This window comes from Lissotriton vulgaris, chromosome 10 (assembly GCF_964263255.1).
Source record: "Lissotriton vulgaris chromosome 10, aLisVul1.2, whole genome shotgun sequence".
Taxonomy (NCBI): domain Eukaryota; kingdom Metazoa; phylum Chordata; class Amphibia; order Caudata; family Salamandridae; genus Lissotriton; species Lissotriton vulgaris.
In genome coordinates, this window is record NC_141698.1 from 702,389,584 (window position 1) to 702,406,825 (window position 17,242).

Here is a 17,242-nt window from a genome sequence, read left to right on the forward strand (position 1 = left end):
GTCACCCCATTAATAAACAAAGAGAAAAGGGCGGGGGCCAACACACACCCTTGTCTAACCCCCTTGTCGATTTTAAAGCTATCAGTAGTCTCACTGGGTGCCCCCCATCTTACTTTTGCATAGGTGTTTGAATGCAAATTGATGAGCAGGGCCACCTGCTCTTTAGGCATGCCCAGATCCATCAAGACTTCCCAGAGCTTATTCCTAGGCACTAAGTCAAACGCGGACCTAAGGTCCACAAAAGCCGCAAACAGAAGGCCCCCCCCCCTAGGAAGACCACCTTCCAATAAAGTAACATAAATCTAAATACTTGCTCCAGGGTCCCCATATGTGGCCGAAAACCTGCCTGGAGAGGACTTAAAACATCATAATCAGAGATCCAGCTCTGGATCCTACCCAAAAGAAGGCGCGCCACAATCTTTTGTACAGCATCAATTAGGCTAATAGGTCGATAATTAGCCGTTACTGAGCGATCGCCCTTCTTATAAATTGGGAGGATCTCCGCCCCCAGCCACGAATCAGGGACTTTAGCACCCCTTGCCAGAGCATTGGCTAATAGAACAATATAAGGGACCCATAGATCCTGTTCCTGCTTAAACAGATCCGCTGGAATGCAGTCAGGGACTGGTGCTTTACCTCCCGGGACAACCCTTAACACCGCCCTCACTTTGGAAGCAGTAAAGACCAGGGCATCGTCGAAAGAAATAGGCAGCAGTGTGGCAGAACTAGTAACATTCGCTTTAAATTGGTTACCATAGTACTCAACCCACTCCCTTGGCTCAACACGGTTTGAGGGGACTGTATCCTGTGGGCGATTGCCCCATTTAAGCTGCCGCCAAAATGTGATCATGTTGTTACTCTGACAGGCCTCCAGCAATTCCCTCCAACGAGCCACATCCCAGTTCTTTGGCAATGGCCTGCGCATTTTTATAGATAGCCCTACAACTGCGGATAGAGCTCTGTACTCTCGTCTTTAAAGCTGCGTGCAGCGCCTTTTGTGATTCCCTACATGTTCTGTCGAACCAGGTAAGGGGTTTCGACCTAGTTCTTCTGTGACCAGTGCACTTAACAAATAGAGTTTTGAGGTTTAAAAAAAGATCCCTGCGTACTGTGGTAATATTGTCCAAAAGAGCCGACTCTTGCCCAGATCCACTGATTTGAGTCATTGTGTCCCTAAGCAAACTTCTAATCCTTAACATGGCCTCCTCATCTAGGGCTAGTTTAGGCCAACTAACCCTTCTTTCATTATTAGATAGAGAAACCTGGGGCAACAGACCTCTGCCACAGAGAGCTCAGCAAAGGTGCTTTCTTTAATCGATAGAACCAGGGGATTGTGGTCGCTCTCGGGTCTACTTACTACCACCATATCCAGTAAAGTGGGCCACATTTCCAGGTTCACCAGGATATAATCAATGCGGGAGCCAGATCTACCATTATCGAAAGTCGATGCCCCCATCCTATCAGACTTCAATCTCCCATTGACTGCATGCATTCCTAGATTCAGACAGAGTCCCTTCAGATATAGGGCTGATTGTGACCACTTCTTAATGAGTTGCAATTCTAAACCAGGAATGCCCCATAGACTATCCTCGTCCTCCGTGATTATTCCATCATCCAGCCCCAAGGGTTCGAAACAGGTATTAAAGTCCCCCATTACCACCCTGTTAGTATTCACCGACAGTGAATTTAAAAGGCCCTCCAACACTAGTGCAACAGGCGAACATTTTCCACCTTGAATACCCCGCATATAAACATTAACAATCACCACATTCAGCCCCGAAGACAAGGTTACTCGTAATGCCAGCAAATCAGGATTGTCCATCGGGAGCTCCTCCACTGAAACACCCACATGTTGACGTACCCAGATAGCCAAGCCTCCAACTGGTCTGTCCCTGACACCTTTCACGGCTGGTCTAGAAAAATTTTAAAAGCCAGCGCGAAATAAAGGCTGAATGGCCCAGGTCTCCTGGAAGGACCAAATGTCAGAATGGTCTATAAAGCTACCCCAATCAGGCAAGTCGAACTTCGATTCAAGGCCAGCTATATTCCAGGAAGACATCTTCAGCAAAGGTACACACCGGTCAGAGGCCTCCTTCCCACCTCCAGCCGCACTAATTACGGCAGGGCTAGTTGAGCAGGGAGCTGGACTATTACCAGTGGCAGATAACAGAGAGCTTACAGGTGAGACTAACAATGGTGAATCGCCTTGGGGGGCTTTATTAGAAGATAAACCAACTGGTAACCCCTGAGAAGACCCTGCTGGCACAGCGCAACATTCACCAGAGGGGGGTTCAATTTCAGACTCAGTGAAATGCACAGATTGCAAAGTATTAAGTGCGGGATGTAATAAAGAGTTTGGTGCTAGAATCGCTATACCCAATGGGCTATCGTCAGAGTACCCCAGCTGTCAGTCGCAATCATCGAAACAGGAGAAAATGTTGAATCTGTTAGACATTTCTAGCGGGGTAAATGGAATCAGATGATCCATTCTCCTGTTCCCATGTAAATGGTCGAACCTCCCGTGAAGCATGCCATAGCGTCTAGCTGGGACCGTATTCCACCCAAGATCGTTCCCAATAGGCAATGGTCTAGAAACATGCCCCGTGTAACTGTTATTGGATGGCATATACATGTTACACTGTGGAACAGCTAGGGCTCCAGGATAGAATGGGGGGTTCACTAGGGATCTTGGGTAGAAATATGTTAGGTCATAAGGGACTATGGTATTACTCCTGTTCCCCGAGGACCCATTCAGTATAAATCTAACAGCCTCTGGGTCCCTAAAATTTATTACAACAAGGTCACCATTTATATTTTTTTCCTTGCTGCCCAGCCAGGGGAGGAGCCTGACGTGAATGATCTCAACATTAATATGATAAGGCAGTGGTCTATTTTGTCCCAGCCAATGCATAATTTTATTTTTTAACTGGGAGTACCCCTCCCTTTTGCCAACCTCTAGGGTGGGGACTCCTGTAAGCACGACCACAAAGGGCACTGCATGAGGTGGTAATTCCACATGAGAGCCCTGTAATATATCATTCGTGGGTTGACTCAACCTTCCCCTCCCTCCCTTCCGGGGATCGCTAACAGCTTGAGCAAATGACTTCACTACAGGCGCCTGAGGGAGCTGTTGTAGGGCTTGCTGAGGTGCTGAACACTCAATTGGGTGACAACAGGGCGTTTATTTACTTTAATGTTGCCCTTATTAGAACCCTTGGGGACAGCCGAGGTAGGGACAGGGGGGATTGGGGGCTGAGCAGTCACCGACAGTGGAGGGACTGGCTTTACGGAGTTCATTGGAAGCCCAACCCCTACAATATTACAAAACGAAGACTCAATATTCCCAAGCCGATGTTCCACCCTCTTCAGGATATCAAGTATTGGGAGCATAAAAGATCTTAGTTGGTGCTCAATGGAATCCCGGGGAGTACCAGACAGCAAGGCTTCCTCTAGTGGGGGAGTTGCTAACCTCACTTCTCTTAATAAATCGGAGACCGGGACTAGGATGCTAGTGTCTGGAACCGCAGAAGCCAATGGCGCCATAACAGATGTTACTGGGGCCTTGATCGTAGGAACAGCTGGAGCATTAGCTTTAAGGGATTTACCAAACTCAGAATGACTGAGCTTGGGCCTCTGGGGTGCCCTCCCCCTTCTCTTTTTTGGTGGTGGAGGGCCAAGAGCTTTGGGTGCATAAAGATTCTTGCCCTTCCTTTTTTGTAGATCCCTGGCTGCAAGAGAAGGCCCATTAATAACGTCGGGTACTGTATTGGAGATACCCGGAGACAACACATTAGGAGAGGATACAATATTTACAGTTACAGGTGGCGGAGGAGTGTCTCTAAAGAGTATAGGGAACTTATCAAGAGACAAAGGATCTTCACTTATAATATCCGAGATGGAGTCTGGTAGAACGGGTACAGGCACCGTGTCCAGCAAGGGTCTATTCTTCAAGCTTTCGATAGAGCGGCGACGCTCAATCCTACGCTCCACCATCTCATTTTCCTTGTCCAAGTCCAATGCAGCCCTAGTAAAGTAATTCTCAAGAGTTCCTTTACTGCCCCCCGCAGATGCAGATTTATCGCTGGTTGGTGACATGGTGGAGTAGTCCTACCTTACACCAGCCTTAGGGACTCCTGTGGGCGAAAAGGGGGTGGCCCGTCCCATCCTCCACCGTCCCCGGACGGCCACAGCCGGCCCGCCCTTTGCCCGGGCTTAGCCCCGGGCGCTCCCGCGTGCGCGTCCCGCGACGCGGAGAAAGCCGCCTTAATTATAGCGCCTCCGGGCGCGGAAGCGGCTGGGTGGGGGGGCATTGCCCACTCAGGGAATCCTGGGAGATGTAGTCCTGTTCTGCTCCCCCCACTAGGCGGCCGCGCGATGTACAGGCTGTGGCGGGGGGGGAGGGGGGGGGGGGGGGAAAGGTTACTCGGCTCCAGGCGTCAGCGCGGGTCCCTTTGCTGACAGGAAAACACTTCTGCACCCACTCGTGCTTGAATGCGGGACAGGACAGTGGCCACAAAACAGATTCCAAGTGGCCGTAAAGCTCCTGAACAGGGTGCAATGTAGCCAAGTAATTTAGTGCCAGCTTACTCCCGCTCCAGCTCTAGTTTCCAACTCTGCTCCCCCGCTCCAACTCAGCCCGCACTCACAATTGTTTTCGGTTTTGCAGGTTTTCACTGGTTTTCACAGGTGGGAACAATGAGGAGCAAGGCACTGTTTTCAACACTGTTCAAGCCTCACACGGCAACCACAGCCTTCACCCGTAGGAATCCCGGTGCACAAGGACATCCCGGCGCGAGACTCAGTCTCACACTGACACAAATCGCGGAGGAAAGCAATCAGCCGATCAACTTTTTTTTTTTAAAAAGGCGTTTCCACTGTGTTTTCCGTGTTGCCTGCCGCTATCGAGTTCTTGGCCTCAATACTGCTACACTGCTCTGCTGAGCCTCTGCAGTCCGGGCGGTCACAGAGAATTCCAAAGGCTACACCAGGAGCCGGTCCGGCAACCTACCGCGATGACCCCGTTGCACCTCCGCAGCCTCGAGCAGTCCCTCGAGCAGTCCCACGAAGGAATCAAAAGAAATCTAGAAGCCGCGCTAGGAAACCGCACTGCACCGGCCCCGGCAGCTCTCGCACCTCTCGTGCCTCACGCCTCTCGCACCAGGGAGCAGGTTGTGCTACTCCACCTAAAAGTAGTTCAAAAACATTTTTTGAGAAATTCCAATACTTCTCAGGGTTTAACACAAGTGATGCAGAAACATTTTATTATAAACTGTTGGATAAAACAGGGACGAAAACCATGCTGACAAATACTAAATTGATATATTCAGAAGCATTTTATGAAAAAATGATGACATTTGGTTTTGATTTCTGGAAAAACAACATTAAAACAAAAACCATCTGGGGTACAAAAGAATGGCAGGTACAAGGTCTAGAAGCATTATTTCGAGCCTGCATGATCCCAGAACAAATAATGTTCTTAAATGACACAATTCACCAAACAACCTGTCTTGGCCTAGCTAAGATTAAAGACCTTAACAAACCGTCTATTCCAAAGCCAATACCTGATAATGCAACCACAGATATTGAAATAGACATATCCAAAATTTTACATCTAAACAGAACACATCCTGATTGGAAAAAGTGGTTAATCTGGCAAGAAGACACTAATAAATGCCAAGATAGATTCCTGAACAAAACACAGGGGTTAAAAATGACCAGACCAGACCCTAGATACTCCAAGAGACAACATCCAGGGATAGTAACAACATACAGTGTAGGGAAACTGTGCCTTGAATGGCTAGAATCATCCATACTGGCAGAAATTAAGCAAAATTTATCTTTACTTTAAGATGGTGCTGATTTGAGCGATTTCATTATGGGACCACGCAAACAGCGTCAAAAACGTTTCATAGCGGCAAGTGTATATGCGGCATACAACGAGGCATGGAAAGTAATGCAAATTGAAACAGCAGAAAAAATACGAGAAATTGATCGTATTCATTTGGAAAAATCACTTTCTGTTGTGGACAATGGGTTAATGACTCTGTCCTCCAGAATATATTCACTGGACAGTATTGTATCATCTGCCATCGATATAATAGATAAAGACTTGCTAATGTTACAACATGGCCAGTCCCAATTACGTTCTATTGTACAGCTAGGCTGGACGCTGCAAAATCCTCGTTCAGGCTATGTGCCATGGCGTCTAATCAACACAACGTCATTGTTTTCCATCTTTAACCTTACTGATAAACAAATCAGTTTGGCACAGAAAGGAGCAGGCTATACAATCCTGAGCATCGAAAAACTTGAAAGATTACCATTGACAATGTCAGAAAGACCTGTCATTGAATGGATAATACACAGGATTATCACAATTCCAATAACAACTTTCCGATTTAAAAATTGCCTTGAGTATATACCGACAGGCCAGTATGTACGATTGGGTAAAGGGTACATTAAGTCATCATGGAAATTACCATATACACACACATGCTATAGTGACAACGACAAAAATGTATTTCTTAGTGGTGAAAATTGCAAACATTCACTAAGCAGTATACTTTTGTGCCAGGGTATTAATTTACATGGGGCCTGTGAAGGGACTTCAAACAACCTTTCATGCCACCAGCACGTCACACCTGCAACGCAGATAGAGCCTTTCTTTAGGCAACTTTCTAACGGGAGTTACATTCTAATAACGGATCACAGCTGTTGTGGCTTGGTGCCAGGGAAAGCATATCTCGTAAGCGTGACTTCCATGGTCACTTGCTGTATGCAAGCATTGTTTCCAAACGGCCCTGGAGATTCAGAGACGCCGATTTGGCCTCCTTTAAATATCTCTTCTATACGAATTGATACTTTAAGCAGAATGAAGTCTGTGCTTTTACAGACAACAGTGCCCATCACGTCATCAAAAGAGACGTATGATCTCCAAGTTGCAAGGACAACATTGGAGATACATGAACTTTTATCAACAAATTGCCCCGTGCATTTCACAGAAATGCTAAGCCAAATCCTAAATATGTCGGATGCCATTGGTATCTCAAACGCATTTAAGACGATTTTTTCGGGACTGTTAACACCATTCAAAGCAGTTCTGGGAATTATTCCCAATTTTGCCCATTCAGTCTTTGGCGGCCTACCACTACTTTTGGGACTTGTAGCAGGCATTTTATTTTTGACCCTCCTGCTCCGATATGGCAAGCCAAAACACAGACATGACTCCGGCAAGGATGGAAGAAACGATACTAGCAATATGCTACCTGGACCGCATAACTACAGTCCTTGGATTGGCCCGGCTGAAAGATCTGACCATGACCTGGTTTCTTTCATTCAGACCTACATGGCAGACCTGCACCTTACCTGTGTGTAACGTCCTGAACGTCTCAGGATCGTTTACAGACACGACAATGAGGACGCAACCACTTGTGTATGGTTAGTTATTTTAATGAAGGTATAAATCATACAATAAGTAATCAAAAGATATAGTCACTGGAATCCTCCAGTCTTTCTACGTTACCAACCCACAGCCCGGATGGTCCTAACCGTCCTCTGCATATACGCCGGTCCCGGCGTATGCCAACAGAGGGCAGATAAGTAATGGCCGACAATGCCAATCGGTAGGCTGTGAGGGGCACGAAGAGTGAAGGGGAGAACCGAGGAGTCAGGGAAACACCCAGCCGGGGTCTCTACCTGAAGGGAGCAGCCGCTCAACCTCTTCCTCGTATTGCACCGGGACGCAAAGTCACCTCCTGGTGATGCGTCACCGATGCCCAAATCAAAGTGAGATAACGGAACCGAGAGCTTCCTAGTCTGTAACGCGGCAAACACTTCCCGGTGTGCGTTACAGCTGGTAGTCCCTGTATCTCGGGTCGGGCTGGGAGCTACGGCTCCTACCAGCGCAAGTGTCAAGGCGCCTAGACTCAGCCGAGTCAAGGCGAAGCTCAATAGTTGTCCGGTAGAGCTTCCGGGTCAGACACAGGTTACGCTTGGCAAGACACGGCCCAGGGAGAAACGGCTCGACCTACCTCCGTTCTTGCCTGACTGGAGTACCACTCCGGAACGCTGCTCTTCACGAAGCAGGTATGTCGGTGGAAACACAATATCCGACAGTGTTCTTCCTCCGGGTTCCTCCTTTTATAGGGCGTGTTTCCTTGAGTTATGTAACGGCTCTCCCGTTTACATAACATTCTTAGTCGCTAAGCATCCTGGGATTTGTAGTCCGTGTTTTCTGGTGCTGGTTACCCTTTCCTGACGGGAATTCTTGACACTGTGCTTCGATGTATGCTATGCGGAGAAGAATGCGTGTTAGACACCTGTCTTGCACTACCATCAGCAGTACCAATGGATAGTGACACTTTGCTAAGTCCTGTAACGGCTCATGCAAAGTGTTGTCCCCAGCGGCTACCAATCCTGATGACGGCATTCGTTGAGACTCCTGCGCTACGACTAGGTGGCGGCAGTGAAGCAGTAAATGAAAGCAACATCACCCAGGTACGGCCTTCTGTGAGCATTGCTGATCCAGACATCGATGATAGCAATCATTCTCACAACTGCCAGGTTACTGCACTATCGAACCTGGTCGAACTGTCACCTGAATATGTAGACCTATTCTTTGAGAGCTTGTCTGATATGATGTTCTCCCCTGAACAGAAACAATAACTTTTTGGAATAACATTCCGGCGTACAGCGTTCCCATGAACTCTGGATTCGGCCTTCAGTTTTGATAAACAAAAACTACTGAAAAGCGTTTGGAACTCTATTTCCCCGTTCACCATGAAATATTTTTGAATCAGACATTTTTCAAAATATTAACTTTTTTTGGCACAAATACTTTTGCTTAAAGTAGAACTATTTATAAAGAACAGAACTTCTATTTTTAGTAGATCTAGAGACAAATACTTTACCTCGGCCTCTAGAACAAATCACAGCAATTGTATTTATATGTGATGAAATAGTCTCGCCCTTCTTTTCTGTATTAAGAGACATTTCATGTGTCATTTTTCGCAAAATCGTTCAACTGATTACATATGCAATAATTTTTGAATGATTTCTATGCTTAAAAACGTACAGTACCTATATTTTCATGTATTTCATATACGCCATTTCAAATGCATTATGTATTTTGGGGTGGGTAGGAATACACGCGCATCTTATTGCTTTAGTTTTTAGTAATTTGATGGACATAAATTCGTGGAGTGGGTGTTGTGTTCTATCTAGGACCCCGATCAATATTGTGACCTTATGCCCCTATACGGCTATAATCAATACATATCCCTATGATGGCATAAACGATCAGAGCCATATTTCAGTAACTCGTCTCTGCAGCTCATTACAGTACATGACACAGCAGAAGCCACTTCCTTAGATTCCTAGATAACACACCAAGTTCTTTCGACAGCTCAAACCCCCAGCAACCTGGGAAAGCCCCGCTTGCTTTGTTTTGATTAGTAATAGAACTCTTGCGAGCACTGTAAGAACGACCAGTTCTTAGTGACATCTTTATTGACGTCTTATGTCCAAAAACTTACGTCAAACTCGGCACCTTTCAGGTATAAATAATACCAATGTTGCCTTAAGCAAACACGATGGTGGTGGTAAATACTGGAGCAGAACAGCTGTCCCTTGCAGAGCCCAGCAGATGCGAGAAGCCCACGGACGCTGCCCCTCCTCCTCCTTGACGCGCTGAGAAAGACGCTGTCTTTTCTCCTGCCGAGAAAATCCAGCTCCGGCGTTTCCAGCCTGCCCTTGCGGGTAACTGGAATATCGAGTCCTGAGAGGAGATACCAGACCTCTAACATTCTATTCCAGAGGTACAGTGCTGACTAGACCCTTAGAGAGAATTCTTGAAGCAAACCCTTGGCAAAACCAACTTAACTTAAACTGCTACTTACTTACTCCCTCCCATGTATTAGGCTTAGGTCAGGTACACCGGGGTAGGCGTAGTTAGAAGCACCAGTTAAGGACTTTAGCCAAATGTATATATGAATGTATATATTTTATTCATTTTAACTATCGTATGGCTAAGAAACCATATCAATGCTTTTACAGTATTATTTCGTAATACTCCTTTTACTGTACGCACTTTTTATAATAACAAGTCTTGCAATTGTGGCAATTCATTTCTCTTGCATGAGAAGGAAGACTGCTCAATAAATAATATCTTTTATTGAAAACGCCCATCTCTCTATTCTCTGCATACTGGTGAAAGTACTTTTGCACAACTGACTGAGTGAAATAGCTGTCTATTGTTTCACACGACTCTAGAGATTGACTCTTATTCTGAGGAGCAAAGTTGTCATGTTAATGCGGTTGTCGGAAGCTGAATCCCTTCTTATCTGAGCCAGGGAAGCTGATCACTTCCTATTCACTCAAGAAAGTTTCCAGTGACCTCTGAGCTAGCTGGGGCAAACCTAAATTAAGTCTAACATAGTCAGTAGAGACCTAGAAGACCGCACTCCTACGTCTACACTGCTGTTTATGTTATTCCAATGCGCAGGACCTATAGGGAAAATAGGAACTACACTACACACCATGATGGGGGAAGAGTGTATATAATTCATGTTGAATGGGATTACAGGAGGTGGCCGACATACCCTGCTGTTTCCCTTCTCATATACAGGGCAACACACACAAGGTTGGCTCTACCCGGAGGATAGACATTTCTATTCCTATTGATAACACTGCAGACGAGGCCTTCCACATATCTTCAGCAGCTTTTATTAACTTGTATCATTCCTCTTCCCCCTGTGTGGCTAGAGGTATATTTCCGCTCTTGCAGGATAACTCAAGGGGGGGGGGACAGGACGGTTGGACAGGCTTCATGAACATCGACCCTGCTGTTCGGATCCTGAAGGTGAGTGGTGTTTCAATTTGACATTCCTGACAAAAATGATGTGCAACAGGTCGCTATAATCATGGGTACAGCAAGTACCTCTTTGTGAAAGTCAAGAGATCATTGTGAGAGACATTTTGGTAATTAAAATTCTGATTAAATATACTGTTGATAAAGACACTGGTGAGGCTGTCAAGACCACACAGGTCCATTGTTGATCCAACAAAATGATGCATAACCTACAAGATGCTTACAATATTTCAGAAGTGAAGAAACTTTCATCTTGAAAGTCTTTTGCCATGATAACTAGGGTCATTTTAGAGAGTTTTGAGAGTGCTACATCAAAGTTTAGAACAAACAGTGCTTAACCCGCTAACATTTGTTAGCTCAAAAATAACTATTCATAGTAGCAAGTAACAAGTACAAACATTTTGAATGGTTGAAGCACAATAGCATGGTTTGAAAGAAAGAAATGTGAAAAATAGAGACTAGTAAATAGAATTGCATCCCAAAATATTAAATAAAATAGATTACATTCCCTTACCTTGAACAACAACCTGGCTGCCTGGTACAAAGAACTGCTGTGTACCATCAGCTGTTTGTGCTGCATATTGGACAATGGTTGCACCTGGCTGAGGAGTTCCCGAGTTTGTCATGGTTAATGTCTGCAGTCCTTGAACACCATCAGATGCTGGATTGGCAATCTGAATAGTTCCACCCTGGGCAATTGCAACTTTGAACAGAAGGGAAACAAGAAAAGCATAATTAAAAAATATATAAATGTCTGTACAAGAACTGCAAAATAAAATTGCACATTTTATGATCTCAAGAAATTATTGCCAACATCTATTCTTAGCCCCTTAGATGCATCACAAAAGGCATAAAGGCCAAATGTGCATCCTTCTTCACACATGTTGGAGATTCTAAAGGTAATCACAGTTTGTGGAATCCCCTGAAGGCAACTGAGAAAAAAGTAACAATTTAGAAAAGTTTTTGTCAAAACATGGCATCAACAAAATTATGAATATGCTGAGATCATCATCTTCCCAGCTTTCAGGACTAGGCAGAGGTATAGAAACATTGTGTTTTTACCACTATTTTCATTTTCCTGCATGGTTGTCCACGATGTATATTTTTTTAGGTAGTTTCTATCTACTTGCCGTTTGTGGTGGAAACAGGTGTGAAGCTCATGGGTGAACCCAGAAAGCAATACATTTCGGAATAGTAGACACATTTTGAAATTCTACAAGGAGTCATTTGCATATCTCGCTTATGGTTTCCTAAACAAACTAATAATTGAAATAAAAAAATCATAGAACAAATACAAATAGGCGACCAACTGTATTTTCTTTTCTCCAATGGCTGATTTACAAAAGTAATATACCCTTACGTCTGTCAGACCCTTCTGATCGCAGAGATATATGGTTAGTACAGTGATGTTCAGTAACCCAGAAATGGAGTACTGACTGCCCTTGTTGCCACGCTCATGCCAGTCATAGAATGGTTTGCAGAGTATCGAGCGCATCGCAGCAGTTGGAATCCATGGTGGGCGCTGCGGCTTGCTGCTTAACCGCCCACGCCGTTCCACGTTGCCTCTAAGCTGTTCTTGCCATGGTCCTTTGGGAGGGAATGAGGGTCTCTTATTTCATTAATTGCTGCCACTGCCGCCACCACTGCATCCCTCTCACACAGGGAGCATAGTGAGTACGGGTGCGCAGCAAGGCAGGCAGGTTGGAGGTTACTTGTGGCTACCAGCAGCTTTAAATCGTTTGTGGGGGCCGAGGGGGCAAAGTTGATGTCTTCTTGGATCCTTTTTGTGTATGCTTTGCCCTCAAGGGGGAAATGAATGTTTGACAAAGCCTGTTGGAAGGACTTTTGAGCATTCACCTGCGCGTTCATTGACTTAAAAACTTGCTCATAAACTTTGCTCTATACGCTCTATCTCCACGGCGAGGGACTTGTGTGACACTTGAGATCAGAGCCAGAGACTGTCAAGTGCCCTAGAGTGTTGTAAGCACATCTAATCACAGTCAAATGCTTACATGCACCTGTGGGTGGAGGCAGCGGCAGACATCAGTAAGGACCAGGGGAGGAGGTAACTGGAGGCCATTGTTGACAATCTCAATGCTGGCACTGTCCTCTTCTCGGACTATTCTTGCATGAATAGATCTTAACTTCAACCTCAACCTCAACCTTAACCATGCATAGGCCCAACTAGCCTTTTGATTGAGTGAAGGAGGTTACTCGTTCTTGTTCATTAAGTTCTTGAAGGTGGGAGCAGAGGGCGGCACCTACAAGAAGAAAAAAAAAATAACTTATCTTTTGACCCTGCTGAATCCATTAGAACCCGTTGGAGTCACCTCCTTTGGGCTGAACTGGGCTGTGTCCTTGTGTCGCTTGTGTTTTCTTACATCAAGCCCAAAGATTGTTAACTCCTTTTCATCTTCTCTCCATCAGGAGTTGTTGATCCCTAGCTTACTTCCCTCTACTTCTTATTGGTATAGGTTGAATAATGGGTAAGAGGAAGGTGGCAGATGTGGCAAATGGTCCCTACCTGGCAAAAAAGAGAGAAATCAGCTGGGGGGAATTGTATTATGGACTGAATAGACAACTTCCTAGAAGAAGTAGAAGAGATTTTAAGTCCTCCTGCTGACTCTGTCACCCCGAGGATATTGCCCAACTGAATACAAGAACTACTCAGACAAAGAAAAAAAGATCGAAAAAGAGAGTATTGTAGGCGTGATGGATGAAGGGTTCACCAGTTTTTGACTAACGTTTAAGATTCTCCACCTTTCTAGGCTTGCACGCACCATGCAAGACGCAGAAGAGCCTGGAGAACTCGGTGCCCTTGGAGCCACTGGAGCCATCGGGGCTTGGGCTGTGCCGTTTTGAGGGGAACGAGCTGAGGCCTCCTGCCCCCCCCCCCCCCCATATCCCCCAACTCCATCATCCTTTTCAGCGGGCTGCGTATCGCAGAGGCTGTAGTGTGCCGCGAGCAGCAAGAGAGTGAGCAAGTGCGGCAGCCGCAGCAGGCTGCCACGAAGTGTGGGTCCCAGGTGCCGTGGAAACAGCCCTGTTAGACAGGGTGCGGTTTGTAGCTCCTTGGAGTGCCCCCGCTTGCCCCAGGGAACACGCGTCTTCTTGAGCGTGCCCCCTAGTGGTGCGTCAAGCGTCCAGCGGCTCCAGCACCACATCCAAGAGCCACCAGGTGGGGAACAACAGACCCCGGAACTTGCCCGGCCAGCCGCATTGCCATTTACTGGTAGCCAGCAGACGCCCACCAAGAGCCTATGAAGGCGCTGCAGCGTCGAATCCATGAGTGTGTGTACGGGGTTATGGGGTAACCATATGAACAGCGGGCATTGTGGGATCGCTGCTGGCCAGCCACTCGCCCCCACCTGCAAAGGATCTCCACCTCACCTCACAAGTATTCACACCAGGTGAAAGGGCATCAGTCATAACAGCCCAGATAGCCTAGCGGGAGTCAAAAAACGGCCTAGGACACCTCCTAGGACAGCATTCAGTTCTCTGCCTGCAAACTGTCCACACCACGGAAGGCGCACATAGTACTCTGCCTGCTGTTAACAGCCCACTTACTAAACTCAGCCCGCAAAGAGGCCAGGGAGAGTATGGAAGGAACCAGTCAAAAACAAAAACAAAAACTCAAGGACAGAGTCTAACCATGACATCCTGGACACGGTGGTGTCCTCATCACAGCTAGATTCAACACAATCCAGCGTAACACAGAGACAAGAGCAGCAACCCTTTAACCAGCCCCAGACCCCACCATGGCATACCAGCCTTACAAACACCATCGGAGTGTTATCATCCTCTAGTTCTAACTCCCATGAGTCAAACCTTGAAACGTCAGCTTCTGTAGTATCCACTACAAAAATGGCGACATTGAGAGATTACTTCAGGAATACTGCTGCAGCCCTAAAGCCAAGATCAAGCACACATACAGAGAGCTCGGACACCACTCAGGCAAGCCTGGCCTTAGATTTGCCTCAAACACGGGTCCAGGCCATGATCCACGACACTCCCAGAGGGCCAAGTTATAGCCCACCTCTGTTTGGCACAACAAACGTTGAACATTCCGTCCAAGAAGTTGCTGAAGGTTACCCATCACTGCATGGTCTCCAAGAATTCTCTTATGATCGACTAGGCACGCATCCATACGCTGTGCTGTTATCCTCGCCAATCACCATCTTAAGTGAGTACTCTTAGTTTATTTCTAACCCAAGCTCATTTTCGCCCTCATCATCTAAATTGCAAACTAATATAGACGACAATGCAGGGAGCAAAACAATCACCCAGCCCTCAGGCTGTGCAAGGGGCACGTTCCCCCTCAATCAAAATCAAATGGCTGACCCCAACAACCTTATCAAACCCAACCAATCAGTACAATCACACAGCCCACTCAGGTGGGGACGGTAACATCAACACCTCCCTAGACCTATCTTTTTTTTACCACAGATTTTAAGTCTGTAGGCCGGGAAGGTCGCCGCCTGATCAGTATGAATGTGTTTTGTTCACAACTTCTGCAAACCCTCCAATCAACGGTAAAAGTGCTAAATCACCATTATGACACATTGGACTTATAGGTTGACCTCGTAAATACACTTGCCGTGTACACCTCTGGGATTGATAAAAAAAACTAGAGGCTCTCAACAGGCTGATGAAAAAAGCACAACTTAAAGTTCAATTAGCACAAGCGGTATGTTGCTGCTCTCCAATAATTGACTCTCTGTCCTCGTTACCCCATTTCTTTTGTCAGTCTTAACTGAAGTTAGGAAGCTACCGTTATCGAGGCTGGCTTACATCCTGCAACAGGATCTTCATTTGATAGATGCTCCAGAACTGGATGCCTAGAAGGAACATAATAGGAAGAAAGGTTCTACCAATTGTCAAGCCCCACTCGATCTTTCAACGTCAGTCAAGCAAACAGTTCTCCCAGTTATTAACTCCACCCTTGAAAATCAAAGTGCCATCTCAAAGAATTTCCTTAACCATCAACACATACTAGTTAATGTGTACTTGAATGCTCCAGGACCAAACCAGACGACAGTGCACAAACATTCTCTTTCAATAGGCAACTCGGCAACAGAATACGCTAATCTGGACACTGGTACAATAACCAACCTGCTGCAAGTTTATAGGTTGAGCAAGCAGGGAAAAAAAGACTTTGGAAAAATTGTAATTGATACACTATCGAAACCCGAAACCCAATCAGCAAACACTTTACAAAAAACAAACCCACCACACCACTGGGTTTGATTACTACACCTAGTCCTATCAGCAGACTATCACCGGTCTATCAACAACTTATGCTTCAAATACCAACCCCAATAAATAATCTACCATCAGTACTACTCTCACAGACTGACTCAAGTCAGCTGCCAACGGTCAACCCCCCCCCCCCTCCAGTGATACCATGGAATGGCCAACCTCAACCCAACGTGGTCCACAAAGCTGTTCAGGAGCGAGCCCGGCAGTGAATTATCCAGCAGCAAGCCCTGGTATCAAAATCTCCCTTTCAGCACCAGCGGGCAAGTCTAGATCAGTGCAGAGATCAGAGATTTCAGAAAACCTTACGGGTAACTCAAACAAAGGCGTTGAGGAAAGGCTTTCGACAACACTACCTAAGTGACCCGACCCGGAGATCATGTGCAAAACAGTTTCAAATAAAGCAACCCTAAACTCCACCAGTGACCAAGTAGCCCCTCAGCAATGTCCATCCACATTCCAACGGAGAATGGTTCCAACTTCAAAATCAATCAAGCCCTCTGTTATTGCAATAGAGCACAACCCGGCCATAAACCGCTCTCAGTCCAAATTGTTGCTAATCCTAGAGTACACTTCCCAAGGCCCGCCCGACATCTCAAATCGCTGTAACATTCTCTGACTTTTCAAATCAATCCTAGAATTATGCAACCTGGAATCCAATGATATAACTTCAATCGAATTCAAACCTAGTGATAGCAATCGAATACCTGAAATAACCCTAATTACTTTAGCCTCCAAGGCAATAAAGAAATTGGTACAATCAAAGGTAGACCAATTCAACAACTGGGGCATCAAATTGACAACGCCCAGTGATCTTCGGTATCCTTCAATACTAGCAATCCCCCTGGCCCTTCCTAGCCATTCAGGAAATGTACATTTTTCTATATTGAAATCTGCCAGAAGCTGCTCCCCAGCTGGAAATAATGATTCAGTAGCAGAATGACAATCCACTACAAGGGGCGATTGGACCTGGCTGCCAGCAGCTCTGTCTCGGGGCCTGACAGATTGAAACAACACCAATCCAGATATAACAATATGGTCTTGGAACATCAACAGCTTTTCCACAAAATCTCAATCATTTGACACAATTGAATTTCTAAAAAAAAATTCATGAGGAAA

General features: G+C 46.0%; 1 protein-coding gene across 2 annotated transcripts in view; it reads right to left on the reverse strand.

The window, feature by feature from the left end:
* The window catches only part of CREM (cAMP responsive element modulator), a 791,294-nt gene that overhangs the window by 79,417 nt on the left and 694,635 nt on the right, over positions 1–17,242 (reverse strand). For both annotated transcript variants that reach the window (XM_086941526.1, XM_086941525.1), the window contains one exon: positions 11,382–11,570. In XM_086941526.1, the coding sequence (XP_086797652.1) occupies positions 11,382–11,493 (112 nt within the window). In that variant the 5' untranslated portion in view covers positions 11,494–11,570. The remainder of the gene's footprint in view (positions 1–11,381; positions 11,571–17,242) is intronic.